At 40.6% G+C, this 17,348-nt stretch overlaps 1 protein-coding gene across 1 annotated transcript in view; it reads right to left on the reverse strand.

Annotated features, from left to right (window-relative positions):
- The window catches only part of PCCB (propionyl-CoA carboxylase subunit beta), a 90,800-nt gene that overhangs the window by 61,663 nt on the left and 11,789 nt on the right, over window positions 1-17,348 (reverse strand). Inside the window, exon 6 of the mRNA XM_081235452.1 lies at window positions 6,365-6,475. Within this exon, the coding sequence (XP_081091578.1) occupies window positions 6,365-6,475 (111 nt within the window). The remainder of the gene's footprint in view (window positions 1-6,364; window positions 6,476-17,348) is intronic.

Consider the following 17,348-nt stretch of genomic DNA (forward strand, 5'->3'; position numbering starts at 1 on the left):
AATTTTTAAAAATGGGTAAAACAGATAAACAGCCATGCCATGAAAGAAACATGAGGGAATTCCCTGACGATCCAATGGTTAGGACTCAGCGCTTTCACTGCTGAGGCCCAGGTTCAATCCCTGGTCAGGGAGCTAAGATCCCACAAGCTGCGCAGCACAACCAAAAAAAAAAAGAAAGAAAAAAAGAAAAAAGAAACATATGAAAAGGTGTTCAACCTCATTAGTCATGAAAATGCAGATTAAAACGATGAGAGGGCTTCCCTGGTGGTGCAGTGGTTTAATAATCCGCCTGCCAATGCAGGAGACATGGGTTCGAGCCCTGGTCCGGGAAGATCCCACATGCCGCAGAACAACTAAGCCAGTGCGTCACAATGACTGAGCCTGCGCACCACAACTACTGAGCCCACAAGCTACATCTACTGAAACCTGCGTGCTTAGAGCCCATGCTCCGCAACAAGAGAAGCTACCGCAGTGAGAAGCCCGCGCACTGCAACGAAGAATAGCCCCCGCTCACCGCAACTAGGGAAAGCCCGCGTGCAGCAACAAACACCCAATGCAGCCAAAAATAAATAAAATTAAAATTAAAAACAAAACAGAAAAAAAATGAGAGATCACACCACATGCAAACTGGCATAATTAAATTATGTCAATAAAAGTGCTGGCACAGACGTAGAACAAGTGAAATTCTCACACACTGCTAGTAGAAGTGTAAATTGCTGCAACTTCTTTAGCAAACAGGCATTACATAGAAAAGCGGAAGACAGGTATATCCTATGACTTAAAATTGCCCCACCTTGAGAAACTGAAATATGTATGCGCCAAGATACATGTATAAGAATGCTTATATCAGAATCATCTGCAATGACAAAAATCTTGAAACACAAATATCCATCAATAGTAGAAAGGATGAGGATCTTAAGATAATATACTACACAGCTATTAAAATGAACTACATTTACAAAGAACATGGATAAATCTTATAAACATGCGACACAGTCACACACAAAAGAATGCATGTTATGTTTCACTTTACATTAAAGGTAAAATAGGCAGCATTAACCCCATTGTTTAGTGAGGCATAATTAAAATTTTAAACTGTAGAGCAAAGCAAATTTTAAAATTACCATAAAAGTTGAGACAAATACTTCTAGGCGGGATGGATGGAGACAATACTGATTACGAGGGTAATGGGGGCAGGCTTCTGGAGGGCCATTTCTTGATCTGGGTGTCATTTATATGGATCTGTACTTTATAATAATTGCTAAACTTTACGTATTTTATGTACTTCCCTGAGTATGTATTACATTAGAAATTTTAAATTGTTTAAAATTTTTTAATTAACTGGGAGAGGAGGCTGAGACAGAAGCAGGAAGACCAGTTAGAAGGATTATGCAATAACCCAGGTGCGGTGCTTGAATCAAAGTAACAGCAGTGCAAGTAATAAGAAGTACATAGGCATTTTATTATATTTTAGATTATACCCTAAAATAGAGCAAATATGATTTTAGACTGATTGAACTCGGAATGTAACAGAAAAATGAGTCAACGTTTTTGACCTGAGCCATTGGAAGGCTGGTCTTGCCATTTATTGAGATGGGGAGGCTATAAGAGAGCACTTTGGGAGGGGGCTCATTAGAGATCAAAACCTATCAATTTTGAGAAACCCATTGAAGTCCAAATGGAAATGTTAATAGGCAACTGAATGTGTAATCCTGGAGTTCAGGAGACCGTTCCATCCTGAAGAAATAGGTTTGAGAGTTGTCAGCATACACATAGATGGATATTTAAAGTCTTGAGGTAGGATAGGATCACCTAGGGAATGAGAGAATTGCTAGAAGAAAACCAAGAGAGTATAGTGCCCTGATGTTTGAAAGAGGAAGAAGTGATGACATAGGTCAAATGCTGCTGGAAGGTCAAGTAAGATAGGACTGAGAAATGTCAATTGGATTTAATGATATAGAAATCGTTGGTGTCTTTGATACAAGAAACTGCCATTATCAGTGACCTCGAATAGAACAATATCCTTTCCATCACAAATTAAATGTCTAAATATATTTAGATCTGTCAATTCTGTTCTGTTTCTCAATTTTGTTCTGTTCCCTGGTCTATTTATTTACAAACTGAACAAATAGTTTTAGTTATTTTAGCTTTAAAACATATTTTCTCACCTGGCAGGGCTAGCCCTTCATTGCACTTCCTTCATGGAATGTCTACTCTTACATTGTAGTTTTCTTGTTAATATGAACTTGTCTAGACCTTAAAAAAGAATCTGTTAGCATTTTTATTGTACTCTCATTAAGCACATGGAATAGTTAAGATGTAGAATGGTTAAGGCTTAATGATTAGTTGCGGAGGACAAGAAAGAGGAGGTGGTGCCAATATGCAGGTATTAATTAAAGTTCTGCAAGTGGAGGATGGGATTGCTTAGGATGAAGACACAGGATTAAAAGATACAGCGTACAAAAAGTCAACATACAGAAATCAGTTGTATTTCTATACACTATGTACAAAATATACACTATATAGAAAATATCTGGAAAAGAAATGAAACCTGCCCATTCACGACAGCATGAAACAGTACAAAATACCGATGTATAAACTTAACCAAGGAGGTGAAAGATCTAAACACTGAAAATTACAGGACTCTGATGAAAAACACCAAAGATGACACAAGTGGGGAAAAAATCCCATGTTTATAAAAATATTGTTGGGCTTCCCTGGTGGCGCGGTGGTTGGGAGTCCGCCTGCCGATGCAGGGGACGCGGGTTCGTGCCCCGGTCCGGGAGGATCCCACATGCCGCGGAGCGGCTGGGCCCGTGAGCCATGGCCGCTGGGCCTGCGCGTCCGGAGCCTGTGCTCCGCAGGGGGGGAGGCCACAACAGTGAGAGGCCCGCGTACCACAAAAAAAAAAAAAAAAAAAAAATATTGTTAAAATGTCTGTACTACCCAAAGCCATCTATACGTTCCATGCAACTCCTATCAAAATCCCAATGTCATTTTGCTACAGAAGTATGGCGTCACATAAAAAGAAACACAGACCAATGGAACAGAATCAAGAGCCCAGAAACAAACTCTCACGTATACAGTCAACGAATACTTGACAAGGGAGCCAAGAACACTAAATGGGGAAAAGATAGTCTCTTCAATAAATGATGGTGGGAAAACTGGATAACCACATGCAGAAGATGAAACTGGACACATATCCTACACCACTCACAAAAATTAACTCAAACTAGGTTAAAGACTTAAAGACCCGACTCTGTAAAACTCCTAGAGAAAAACATAGGAGAAACACTCCCTGACACTGCTCTTGGCAATAATTTTATAGATGACACCAAAAGCAAACGCAATAGAAACAAAAATTAATAAGTGGGACTACTGCAAACTAAAAAGTTTCTACACAGCAAAAGCAACAATCAACAAAATGAAAGGCAACCTGCCGAATAGGAGAAAATATTTGCAAATCATATATCTGATAAGGGATTAATATCCAAAATAAATAGAGAACTCGTAAAACTTAACAGCAAAAAAAAATTTTTTTTGATTAAAAAATGGGTAGAGGATCTGAACAGACATTTTTCCAAAGAAAACATACAAATGGCTAATGAAAAGATGCTCAACATCACGCATCATCAGGGAAATGCAAATCAAAACCCCAATGAGGTTTTAGCCTCACACCTCTTAGAATGGCTATTATCAAAAAGACAAGAAATAACAAGTGCTAGTAAAGTTCTGGAGAAAAGGGAACACTTGTGCACTCTTGGTAGGAATATAAATTGATACAGCCACTACAGAAAACAGTATGGAGGTTCCCCAAAAAACTAAAAATAGAACTATCAAATGATCCAGCAATCCCACTTCTGGGTATATATCCAAAGAAAATAAAATCAGGACCTCAAACAGATGACTGTATTCCCATTTCACTGCAGCATTATTCACAGTGGCCAAGATATGGAAACAACCTAAGTGTCCATCAATGGATGAATGGATTAAAAAAAAATGTGACATACATACAAATACACATATACACACAGAATTATCCACTGGATATCCATATCAATAAAAACAGTGACACATACATACACACAGACAAACACAGAGAAATATTATTCAGCCATGAGAAAGAAGGAAATCCTGCCATTCGTGACATGAATGCATCTTTAGGGCATTTCACTTAGCATATGCTAAGTAAAATAAGTCAGACAGAGGAAGAGAAATACTGTATGATCTCACTTATACATGGAACCTAAAACAGCTGAACTCACAGAAAAAGAACAGTGGTTACTAAGAGCGGGGGCGGTGTTGGAGTGACGGGAGATATTGGTCAAAAGATACAAACTTGCAGTTATAAGATGAAGAAGTTCTGGGGATCTAATGTACAACATGGAGATTACAGTTAACAGTACTGTATCACATACTTGAAAACTGCTAAGAGAGTAGATCTTAAACGTTAATCGCCACAAAAAAGAAATGGTAATTATGAGAGCACTATGGGGGTAATCATTTTACAATATGTAAGTATCAAATCAACATGTACACCTTAAGGGGGCTTCCCTGGTGGCACAGTGGTTAAGAATCCGCCTGCCAATGCAGGAGACACGGGTTCGAGCCCTGGTCTGGAAAGATCCCACATGCAGCAGAGCAACTAATACTGTGTGCCACAACTACTGAGCCTGCACTCTAGAGCCTTCGAGTCACAGCTACTGAAGCCTGCGTGCCTAGAGCCTGTGCTCCGCAACAAGAGAAGCCACCGCAATGAGAAGCCCGTGCACCGCAACGAAGAGTAGCCCCTGCTCACTGCAACTAGAGAAAGCCTGCGCACAACAATGAAGACCCAACGCAGCCAAAAATTAATAATTAATTAATTTTTTAAAAACTGTACATCTTAAACTTAAACAATGTTATATGTCAATTATATCTCAATAAAACTGGGAAAAAATGTTTTAAAAATAAGACAAAGCAGGGCTTCCCTGGTGGTACAGTGGTTAAGAATCCGCCTGCCAATGCAGGGAACATGGGTTCAAGCCCTGGTCCGGGTAGATCCCACATGCCGCGGAGCAACTAAGCCCGTGCACCACAACTACTGAGACTGTGCTCTAGAGTCTGCAAGCCACAACTACTGAGCCTACATGCCACAACTACTGAAGCCCATGCGCCTAGAGCCCGTGCTCCACAACAAGAAGCCACCGCAGTGAGAAGCCAGCGCACTGCAATGAAGAGTAGCCCCCCGTCGCCTCAACTAGAGAAAGCCCACGTGCAGCAATGAAGACACAACACAGCCAAAAAAAAAAGAATAAATTAATTTTTTAAAAAAAATAAGAGAAAGCAGTTTAGAATTTTCCAGCATGTATGTAGGGAGAGGAGGAAACAATGGCCTTAGCCAGAGGAATTGATCCCACACCTCCATTCCTGCCAGGTAAGAAGACAACTGGGGTAGCACCATATAGGTATGGCATATATAGATTTAGGGGGCAAAGTTCAAGGAATCCTGCTTTGCTCAGGAAATAAGAGATGTGGTCATCTTAATTTTTAAAGTCCACCCTAGACTGAACATTGAACACTTAGGTTGCTTTTAATCTGTCACCAAGAAAGAATAGTTGAGTCAAGGGGTAAGCACTTTGCTAAACTTTAATTCCTACTGCCAAAGAGAAAAGTGTTTCCTATTTACACTCCCTCTATTTACACTGTTTTCATACTGGATGACTCTCTTTCCTTTTTGCCCCCTAATTTGTCTTGACATTTATTGCTCATTATGGTTAAAAATATTTAAGAAGAAAAGACTGATTTTTTTTTAAGTATCAGGTTAAAGGTAATTACCCATGTATGATTTCAAATAGGCTTCTTTTAAAAGTCATTTTAAAATATCGTTTCATATAAATCATGTAATAAAGATATGTACCTCTTTATAATGAAGTTGGAGATCAGATTTACCATTACCGTCATAGACAAAATGTAAAAAAATGGCAAACAGCTGAAGAAATAAAGGTGGGACATAAGATACAACCTCCTAGTGAAGCAGTTTACAGAAAAGCTTTCCATGAGAAACTTTCTGAATAGGATTCAGTAAACGATCATCTGTCTGGGCAGAGGATAGGACCTTTGATTACCTGAAAATCATTTGCAATTCAGATCAACAAGTAAAATCACCCACCAATGAAGTAGACAAGCACATTCTGCCACTGAACCCACACAAGCTACAGTCTTCATGCCAAAACCTTCTCTCCACCAAGACCTTATCAGCACTGCATTGAAATCCAATAAGCGTGCAGATAACAACCCAGATCTGGGTCAGGAATTATTGTTATTGCAGGTGAGGTACTGCACAACTCTCAAAGGGCAGGAGAACCAGGTCCTTCTTTCTTACCTTTACCATGAACGTGAAGTCTGTTAGGGCCGGGGAGTAGACAGCCCCGCCGGCACATGGGCCCATGATCAGAGAAATCTGAGGGATGACTCCGGATGCCGTGACATTCCTCTGCCAAAAGAGAAAGGCAAAGGCATCTGGTTACACAGGTGTTCAAGGCATTACCTGCAGAAAGACAGAGGCAACAATAAAAGTACATTCGGCTTTTATTCACAGAAATTCTATCCTAGAGACAAGAGGCCTAATCTGTACAGTTTCTTCCAGAATTGTATAGGCAACTTTTCCCCATAACTGGTGGGATGGTTGGCATATTACTTTCTGGGGCAAGTAACCTCTTCTCTCCTCGGCAGGGCAGTACTTCCCCAAAAGCTCCACCAGGACATGAGCTCAGAGAGGATCCTACCACTCTCACCCCAGCTCTAAACACACCTCAGGCCAGGACCCCTGTCTGTACAAAACTGGCTGGAAGAAAGAATGAAAACCTTAGGTGGAATATACAGGGCCAACACTTACCCTGGATCCATGACCTCTACTTGGAGCCCCTTCACACCCTCCACAGAGGATGCCCAAGAGTTACAAGGCAAGGCTAAGAGGCAGGTGCTACTTTACTCAGTCTGCAATGTCTGCCCACCCCTATGCAGGGCAGATGGGCAATAGGGATGTGGCAGAAGGCAGAAACGTTCCACAGGGACAAAGGTGCTGTGAAGAGCCAAGCCTCAGGCCGCCTTCGAGGAAAAACAAGATTTCCCAGGGGGCTGGAAGACCCAGGCAAGATAAGAGCCCAAGGACTCCTTGCCCATCCCCCAACTTCTATCCTGCCCTGAGCCCCATCAGCTTAAGAGAAATATGTCCACTTTTAGCCCTGCCCTGGGTCTGAGACCAATTTCTATAATTCACAGGACATAGCTCAGGACAGCACAAAAAGGCATCCACAGAGAGGATTCTGAGAAGATGGTAGAATGGGAAGCACCAGGAATCTGTCTCCCCACCTGGACAAAAATTACACTGGCAGAATCTGTCTGATGTAACTTTCTGGAGCTCTGAAGATTTGGAGGGCAAATCGCAGTTAATTTCAGTCAACTTCAACTGGTAGCACAGTAGCAGCTACCCCTACCCACCCCCTACCCCCAGCCATGAGGCATGCAGCTGTGCATGTGTTCCTGGAGAGGCTTACACAGAGGCAGACAAAAAGGACCCTGCCCTCCAAATATCGCAGATCTATGCCCCGACAGCTGGTTGTTGATTCTGATCAGAGGTGAAGTTAGGAAGTTAGGCGGCCATTGTTGTTGCACCTCACCCCACTGTTGCAAGCTCCTCCCCCTCCAGCTCAAAACCACTTGCATTAGGGAAATGCAAATCAAAACTAGAATGAGATACCACATCACACACATTAGGATGACTACTATCAAAAAAACAGAAAACAAGTGGTGTTGGTGAGGATGTGGAGAAAGTGGAACCCTTGTGCACTATTGGTAAGAATGTAAAATGGTACAGCCGCTGTGAAAAACAGCATGGTGGTTCCTAAAAAAATTTTAAATAGAATTACAAAATGATCCAGAAATTCTACTTCTGGGGATATACCAAAAAGAATGGAAAACAGGGTCTCAAGGAGATAACTTGTACACCCACATTCATAGCAGCATTACTCACAATAGGTGAAATGTGGAATCAACCCAAATGCCCATCAATAGATAAATGGATAAACAAAATGTGGTATATCTATACAATGGAATATTATTCATCCTTAAAAAGGAAGGAAATCCTGTCACATGTTACAACATAGATGAAATTTGAGGACATTGTGCTAAGTGAAATAATAAGCCAGTCACAAAAGGACAAACACTGTACGATTTTACTTAAGTTATTTAGTCAAAATAATAGAGACAAAGTAGAATGGTGGTTACCAGGGGCTGGCAGAGGGGATAATGGGGGGTGACTGTTTAATGGGTATAGAGTTTCAGTTTTGCAAGACAAAAAGTTATGGAGATGGCCCCTGTCCACCTCCCTACGGCTGCCCCACTAGCCGAAAAGTTTCTCCAGGTGCAGAATTCCAGGCTACCACCAACACAGAGTGTGCACGCCAGTCAGGAACCAGCCCACCCCATGGCCCGGGGGCAACGGATACGTCAGAAACTGAAGCAAGAAAGTACTCGGCAGAGGCGGGAGTCAAGATGGCAGACAAGGAGGACGCAGAATTCGTGTCTCTGCACAACTAGGGCATCTACTAGGCACCAGTGGAGGACCACGGACACCTAAGGGGATGAGAGGAAACCCAGCGACAGGGTCCTAAGCAAAGGCCCCGCCCCCTGCTCAGATGTCACCCCCCCCAACAGCCTAGGTTCCACCCCACCCTAAACCCCGCTCCTGCCTAAGTTCCACACCTCCTAAACTCCACCCTCGCCTAAGTTCCACCCCTCCTAAACCCCACCCCCAGAGCCAAGGCTTTTTTTTGTTGTTTTTCCTTTTTCCTCTTTTAGATTGGGGTTCTGTTTTACCTTATTGATTCACTGTTGTTGATTCATTTATACTTTTATTTTTCCTAATAAATTTTTTTTTTCTTTTTGCGGTATGTGGGCCTCTCACTGTTGTGGCCTCTCCCATTGTGGAGCACAGGCTCCGGACACGCAGGCTCAGTGGCCGTGGCTCACGGGCCTAGCCGCTCCGCGGCATGTGGGATCCCAGACTGGGCCACGAACCGTGTCCCCTGCATCGGCAGGCAGACTCTCGACCACTGCGCCACCAGGGAAGCCCCCTAATAAATTTTTTATTTTCCAATTTTATTTTATTCTTCATACTTTGTTACTGTTCTCTCCTTTTGGCTTGTTCCCTGAATGGCCCCACTTTTTTTCTCTTTTTTCTGTTGTGGTTTTATTTTACCTTGTTGCAGTTGTTTCAATTATATTTTTATTTTTCCTAATATATTTTTTATCTTTCTAATTTTATTTTGTTTTTTATTCTTTGATATTGTACTGCTCCTTTTCTTTTTTTTTTTTCTTTTTCTCTCTTTTTCTTTTCTTTTTTTTTTTTTTTAACCACACCACACGGCTTCCGGGATCTTGGTTCCCAGGCCAGAGGCTGGGCCCAAGCTCCTGTGGTGGGAGCTCTGAGTCCAAACTGCTGGACTAACAGAGAACCTCAGACCCCAGCGAATATTAATCAGAGTGAGGTCTCCTGGAGGTATTAATCTCAGCACCAAGACCTGGATCTATCCAACTGCCTGCAAACTCCAGTGCTCGATGCCTAAAGCCAAACAACCAGTAAGACAGGAATACCGCCCCACCTATCCAAAAAGAAAAAACAAAAATGAAACAACCAAAAAATACATTACAGACGAAGGAGCAAGGTAAAAACTTAAAAAAACAAATAAATGAAGACAGTAGGCAACCTACCTGAAAAAGAATTGAAAATAATGACAGTAAAGATGTTCAAAAATCTCGGGAACAGAATGAAGAAAATACAAGAAACATTTAACAAGGATCTAGAAGAACTAAAGAGCAAACAGTGATGAACACAATAACTGAAATTAGTAATACTCTGGAGGGAATCAATAGCAAAAATAACTGAGGCAGAAGAACGGATAAGTGACCTGCAAGATACAATAGTGGAAAGAACTGCCAAGGAGCAGAATAAAGAAAAAATAATGAGAAGAATTAAGGATAGTCTCAGAGACCTCTGGGACAACATTAAACACACCAACATTTGAATTATAACAGTCTCAGAAGAAGAATAGAAAAAGAAAGGGTCTGAGAAAATATTTCAACAGATTATAGTCGAAAACTTCCCTAACATGGGGAAGGAAACAGTCAATCAAGTCCAGGAAGCAGAGAGTCCCATACAGGATAAACCCAAAGAGAAACACACTGAGACACATATTAATGAAACTATCAAAATCTGAATACAAAGAAAAAATATTAAAAGCAGCAATGGAAAAGCAACAAGTAACATACAAGGGAATATCCATAAGGTTAACAGCTGATTTTTCAGCAGAAACTCCACAACGAATAAGGGAGTGGCAGGACATATTTAAAGTGATGGAAGGGAAAAACCTACAAGCAAGATTACTCTACCCAGCAAGTATCTCATTCAGATTAGACGGAGAAGTTAAAACCTTTACAGACAAGCAAAAGGTAAGAGAATTCAGCACCACCAAACCAGCTTTACAACAAATGCTAAAGGAACTTCTCTAGGCAGGAAAAACAAGAGAAGGAAAAGACCTACGATAACAAACCCAAAACAATTAAGAAAATGGTAATAGGAACATACATATCGATAACTACCTTAAATATAAATGGATTAAATGCTGCAACCAAAAGACATAGACTGGCTGAATGGATACAAAAACAAGACCCATATATATTCTGCCTACAAAAGACCCACTTCAGACCTAGGGACACATACAGACTGAAAGTGAGGGCATGGAAAAACACATCCCATGCAAATGGAAATCAAAAGAAAGCTGGAGTAGCAATTCTCATATAAGACAAAATAGACTTTAAAATAAAGAGACAAAGAAGGACACTACATAATGATCAATGGATCAATACAAGAAGAAGATATAACAATTGTAAATATTTATGCACCCAACATAGGAGCACCTCAATACATAGGGCAAATGCTAACAGCCATAAAAGGGGAAACTGACAGTAACACAGTCATAGTAGGGGACGTTAACACCACACTTTCACCAATGGACAGATCATTCAAAATGAAAATAAATAAGGAAACACAAGCTTTAAATGACACATTAAACCAGATAGACTTAATTGATATTTATAAGACATTCCATCCAAAAACAACAGAATACACTTTCTTCTCAAGTGCTCATTGAACATTCTCCAGGATAGACCTATCTTGGGTCACAAATCAAGCCTCGGTAAATTTAAGAAAACTGAAATCGTATCAAGTATCTTTTCCAACCACAACACTATGAGACTAGATATCAATTACAGGGAAAAAACATAGAAACAAAAAATACCTAGAAACAAATGACAATGGAAACACAACAAACCAAAAGCTATGGGATGCAGCAAAAGCAGTTCTAAGAGGGAAGTTTATAGCAATACAATCCTACCTCAAGAAACAAGAAACATCTCAAATAAACAAGCTGACCTTACATCTAAAGCAATTAGAGAAACAACAACAAAAAAACCTGTAAGTTAGCAGAAGGAAAGAAATCATAAAGATCAGATCAGAAATAAATAAAAAAGAAATGAAGGAAACAATAGTAAAGATCAATAAAACTGAAAGTTGGTTCTTTGAGAAGATAAACAAAATTGATACACCATTAGCCAGACTCATCAAGAAAAAAAGGGAGAAGACTCAAGTCAACATAATTAGAAATGAAAAAGGTAAAGTAACAAATGACACTGCAGAAATACAAAGGATCATAAGAGATTACTACAAGCAATCATATGCCAATAAAATGGACAACCTGGAAGAAATGGACAATTTCTTAGAAAAGTACAACCTTCTGAGACTGAACCAGGATGAAATAGAAAATATAAACAGACCAATCACAGGCACTGAAATTGAAACTGTGATTAAAAATCTTCCAACAAACAAAAGCCCAGGACCAGATGGCTTCACTGGCGAATTCTATCAAACATTTAGAGAAGAGCTAACACCTATACTTCTCAAACTCCTCCAAAATATAGTAGAGGGAGGAACACTCCCAAACTCATTCTACGAGGCCACCATCACCCTGATACTAAAACCAGACAAAGACGTCACAAGAAAAGAAAACTACAGGCCAATATCAATGATAAACATAGATGCAAAAATACTCAGCAAAATACTAGCAAACAGAATCCAACAGCACATTAAAAAGATCATACACCATGATCTAGTGGGGTTTATCCCAGGAATGCAAGGATTCTTCAATACATGCAAATCAATCAATGTGATACACCATATTAAAAAATTGAAGGATAAAAACCATATGACAACCTCAATAATTCAGAAAAAGCTTTCAACAAAATTCAACACCCACTTATGATAAAAACTCTCCAGAAGTAGGCATAGAGGGAACGTACCTCAACATAATAAAGGCCATTTAAGACAAACCCACAGCCAACATCGTCCTCAATGGTGAAAAACTGAAACCATTTCCTCTAAGATCAGGAACAAGACAAGGGTGCCCACTCTCACCACTACTATTCAACACAGTTTTAGAAGTTTTAGCCACAGAAATCAGAGAAGAAAAAGAAATAAAAGGAATCCAAATCAGAAAAGAAGAAGTAAAACTGTCACTGTTTGCAGATGACATGATATTACCCATAGAGAATCCTAAAGATGCTACCAGAAAACTACTAGAGCTGATCAATGAATTTGGTAAAGTAGCAAGATACAAAATTAATGCACAGAAATCTCCTGCATTCCTATACACTAATGATGAAAAATCTGAAAGAGAAATTAAGGAAACAATCCCATTTACCACTGCAACAAAAAGAATAAAATACCCAGGAATAAACCTACCTAAGGAGACAAAATATCTGTATGCAGAAAACTATAAGACACTGATCAAAGAAATTAAAGATGGTACAAACAGATGGAGAGATATACCATGTTCTTGGATTGGAAGAATCAACGTTGTGAAAATGACCATACTACCCAAAGCAATCTACAGATTCAATGCAATCCCTATCAAACTACTACTGGCATTTTTCACAGAACTAGAACAAAAAACTTCACAATTTATATGGAAACACAAAAGACCCCAAATAGCCAAAGCAATCTTGAGAAAGAAAAACGGAGCTGGAGGAATCAGGCTCCCTGACTTCAGACTATACTACAATGCTACAGTAATCAAGACAGTATGGTACTGGCACAAAAACAGAAATATAGATCAATGGAACAGAATAGAAAGCCCAGAGATAAACCCATGCACATATGGTCACCTTATCTTTGATAAAGGAGGCAAGAGTCTAAAATGGAGAAAAGACAGCCTCTTCAATAAGTGGTGCTGGGAAAACTGGACAGCTACATGTAAAAGAATGAAATTAGAACACTTCCTAACACCATACACAAAAATAAACTCAAAATGGATTAAAAACCTAAATTTAAGGCCAGACACTCTAAAACTCTTAAGAGGAAAACATAGGCAGAACACTCTATGACATAAATCACAGCAAGATCCTTTTTGGCCCACCTCCTAAAGAAATGGAAATAGAAACAAAAATAAACAAATGGGACGTAATGAAACTTAAAAGCTTTTGCCCTGCAAAGGAAACCATAAACAAGATGAAAAGACAACCCTCAGAATGGGAGAAAATATTTGCAAATGAAGCAACTGACAAAGAACTAATCTCCAAAATATACAAGCAGCTAATGCAGCTCAATATCAAAAAAAACAAAAAACCCAATGCAAAAATGCACAGAAGACCTAAATAGACATTTCTCCAAAGAAGATTGCCAACAAACACATGAAAGGATGCTCAACATCACTAACCATTAGAGAAATGCAAATCAAAACTACAATGAGATATCACCTCACACCAGTCAGAATGGCCATCATCAAAAAATCTACAAACCGTAAATGCTGGAGAGGGTGTGCAGAAAAGGGAACCCTCCTGCACTGTTTGTGGGAATGAAAATTGATACAGCCACTATGGAGAACAGTATGGAGGTTCCTTAAAAAACTAAAAATAGAACTACCATATGACCCAGCAATCCCACTACTGGGCATATACCCTGAGAAAACCATAATTCACAAAGAGTCCTGTACCAAAATGTTCATTGCAGCTCTATTTACAATAGCCAGGACATGGAAGCAACCTAAGTGTCCATCAATGGACGAATGGATAAAGAAGATGTGGCACATATATACAATGGAATATTACTCAGCCATAAAAAGAAACGAAACTGAGTTATTTGTAGTGAGGTGGATGGACCTAGAGTCTGTCATACAGAGTGAAGTAAGTAAGAAAGAGAAAAACAAATACCATATGCTAACACATATATATGAAATCTAAAAAAAAAAAAATGGTTCTGAAGAACCTAGGGGCAGGACAGGAATAAAGATGCAGACTTAGAGAATGGACTTGAGGACACGGGGAGGGGGAAGGGTAAGCTGGGACGAAGTGAGAGAGTGGCATGGACATATATACACTACCAAACGTAAAACAGAGAGTTAGTGGGAAGCAGCTGCATAGCACAGGGAGATCAGCTCGGTGCTTTGTGCCCGCCTGGAGGGGTGGGTTAGGGAGGGTGGGAGGGAATGCAAGAGGGAGGGGATATGGGGATATATGTATGCATATGGCTAATTCACTCTGTTGTGCAGCACAAACTAGCACAACATTGTGAAGCAATTATACTCCAATAAAGATGTTAAAAAACATAAAAATAAAAAAAGAACTGACACTTTAAAAAAAAGTTATGGAGATGGACAATGGTGATAGGTGCATAAAATTATGAATGTATTCAATACCACTGAACTGTACATTTTAGAATGTCTAAGTTTAGGGACTTCCCTGGTGACACTGTGGATAAGACTCTGTGCTCCCAATGCAGGGGGCCTGGGTTCGATCCCTAGTCAGGGAACTAGGTCCCACATGCATGCTGCAACTCAGAGTTCACATGCCACGACTAAGGAGCCCAGTGAGCCGCAACTAAGGAGCCTGCCTGCCACCACTAAGACCTGGTGTAACCAAATAAATAAATATATTTTTTTAAATGTCAACTACAATTGGCACTTGCCATCTACCCCTACAAGGATTAAATCTTGTGCGTTTGCAGCTGCTGACTTTCAACACCTCACTGGAAGGAGTTCAGGGTGGAGAGCTGAAATTAGGAACTCTGTGCTCTGGGAGAAACTGGCAGAACAGGTCTTCAGAAAGTTAGATATTTTCAGGAGCCAATTTTATGAGCCCAATTCTTGTATCTCCTCATATCTAGAAAAACACTAAAATCCTTCATGGTGACATCTGCTCCTCGTGACTAGCAGTAACTTTCATGAGACTAGCAGAAAACTTCTACAAAAAATATGTGCTTGATTACATGTTTTCCCCCTTCACCAAAATCACATATATACAGACCTTCCCTCCTACCTCTTTGGAGCAGTTTCTCAGAGCTATCTGGTATGTTGTCTCCCAAGCTGCAGTCCTCATTTTGCCCCAAGTTTAACTCACAGCTCTCACATTATGCATTTTTTTTAAGTTGACACAACTTTTAGTTTGTGAACATTTTAAGTCCACAACTCTGAGGAACAGCAAAAAAAAAAAAAAAAAAAAAGGAAAAAAAAAAAACAGAAGCTGAGGGACCTGTGGGAAATCAAATGTACCAATATAAACATTATAAGACTATCAGAAGAGAAAGTGTGCGTCTGACGTAAGGATAAGCATATACATCAATGGAAAAAACCTGAGTCCAGAAATAAACCCTTATATTTATGGTCAATTGATTTTCTTTCCACCAAAGTGCCAGGACCATTCAGTAGGGAAAGAATAGTCATGTCAATTAATGATGGTGGGACAAGGATGAATTTGGACCCTGACCTCACACCATACTCAAAATTAACTCAAAAGGGATCACAGACCTAATATGAAGGCCAAAAAACTATAAAACCCCATGAAAAGAAAATGAGACAGGCTGGGAGCTGGGACCCTTTGCTGCAGTGCTGCAGTGCTTGCACCTGGACACACCTCTCCTCAAGCAACAAAATACAAGGAAACTACATGGGACTAAAAATAACTGCATGCAGGGCTTCCCTGGTGGCGCAGTGGTTGAGAGTCCACCTGCCGATGCAGGGGACACAGGTTCGTGCCCCGGTCCGGGAGGATCCCACATGCCGTGGAGCGGCTGGGCCCGTGAGCCATGGCCGCTGAGCCTGCGCGTCCAGAGCCTGTGCTCCGCAAAGGGAGAGGCCACAACAGTGAGAGGCCTGCGTACCGCAAAAATAAAAAAAATAAAAATAAAATAACTGCATGCAGGTGAAATCAGGGCAAATTCTGGAGAAAAGATACAAAGAGACCAAAAAACGCAACTGCCACTTTTGAAGAGCCCAGAGCTAAAGCAGGGCACTGCACATGCCCCCTGCACACCACACCACCTAAGGGGTAGGCAGACCACTAAGCCACCCCTCCAGCCCGACTCCCGGACACACCCCTACCCTCACCCCATGTAATGAAAAAGCTCGCCTGCACCCCACCCAGTGAGCAAGCAAGCAAGGGAACCTGTTGTTTGTTCTCGCTCCCTCCTGCTGCAGCAGGGGCCCCAATAAAGCCTTGCCTGAATTTCTTGCCTGGCCTCTGACCAATTTCTATTGATTAAGGAGGCCAAGAACCCTGGTTGGTAACAAAACCACTAGACAAAATCTTCATGACTTTGTATTGGGCACAGTTCTTATATAAGAATAAAAGCATGATCTACAAAAGAAAAAAACTGATAAACTGGACTTTAAGATTTAAAACTTTTGCACTTAAAACGCCACCATTAAGAAATAAAAAGCCACAGGAACTTCCCTGGTGGTGCAGTGGTTAAGAGTCTGCCTGCCAATGCAGGGGACACAGGTTTGAGCCCTGGTCTGGGAAGATCCCACACACCATGTAGCAACTAAGCCCGTGTGCCACAACTATTAAGCCTGCGTTCTAGAGCCTGCGAGCTACAACTACTAAGCACACATGCCACAACTGCTGAAGCCCGTGTGCCTAGAGCCCATGCTCCGCAACAAGAGAAGCCACCGCAATGCACCGCAATGAAGAGTAGCCCCCGCTCCCTGAAACTAGAGAAAGCCCACACGCAGCAATGAAGACCCAACACAGCCAAACATAAATGATAATTAATTGTAAAAAAAGATAATAAAAAGCCACAGACTAGTAAAAACATACTTGAAAATCATATATCTGATAGAGGACTTGTATCCTGAATATATAAAGAACTCTTACCCAAAATCCAATTATAAAATGAGCAAAAGATCTGAACAAACATTTCAGCAAAGAAGATATACAAATGACTACCATGTACATAAAGAGATACTCAACAGGATCAG

Source organism: Mesoplodon bidens (genome assembly GCF_964165515.1).
Source record: "Mesoplodon bidens genome assembly, chromosome: 5".
Classification (NCBI taxonomy): domain Eukaryota; kingdom Metazoa; phylum Chordata; class Mammalia; order Artiodactyla; family Ziphiidae; genus Mesoplodon; species Mesoplodon bidens.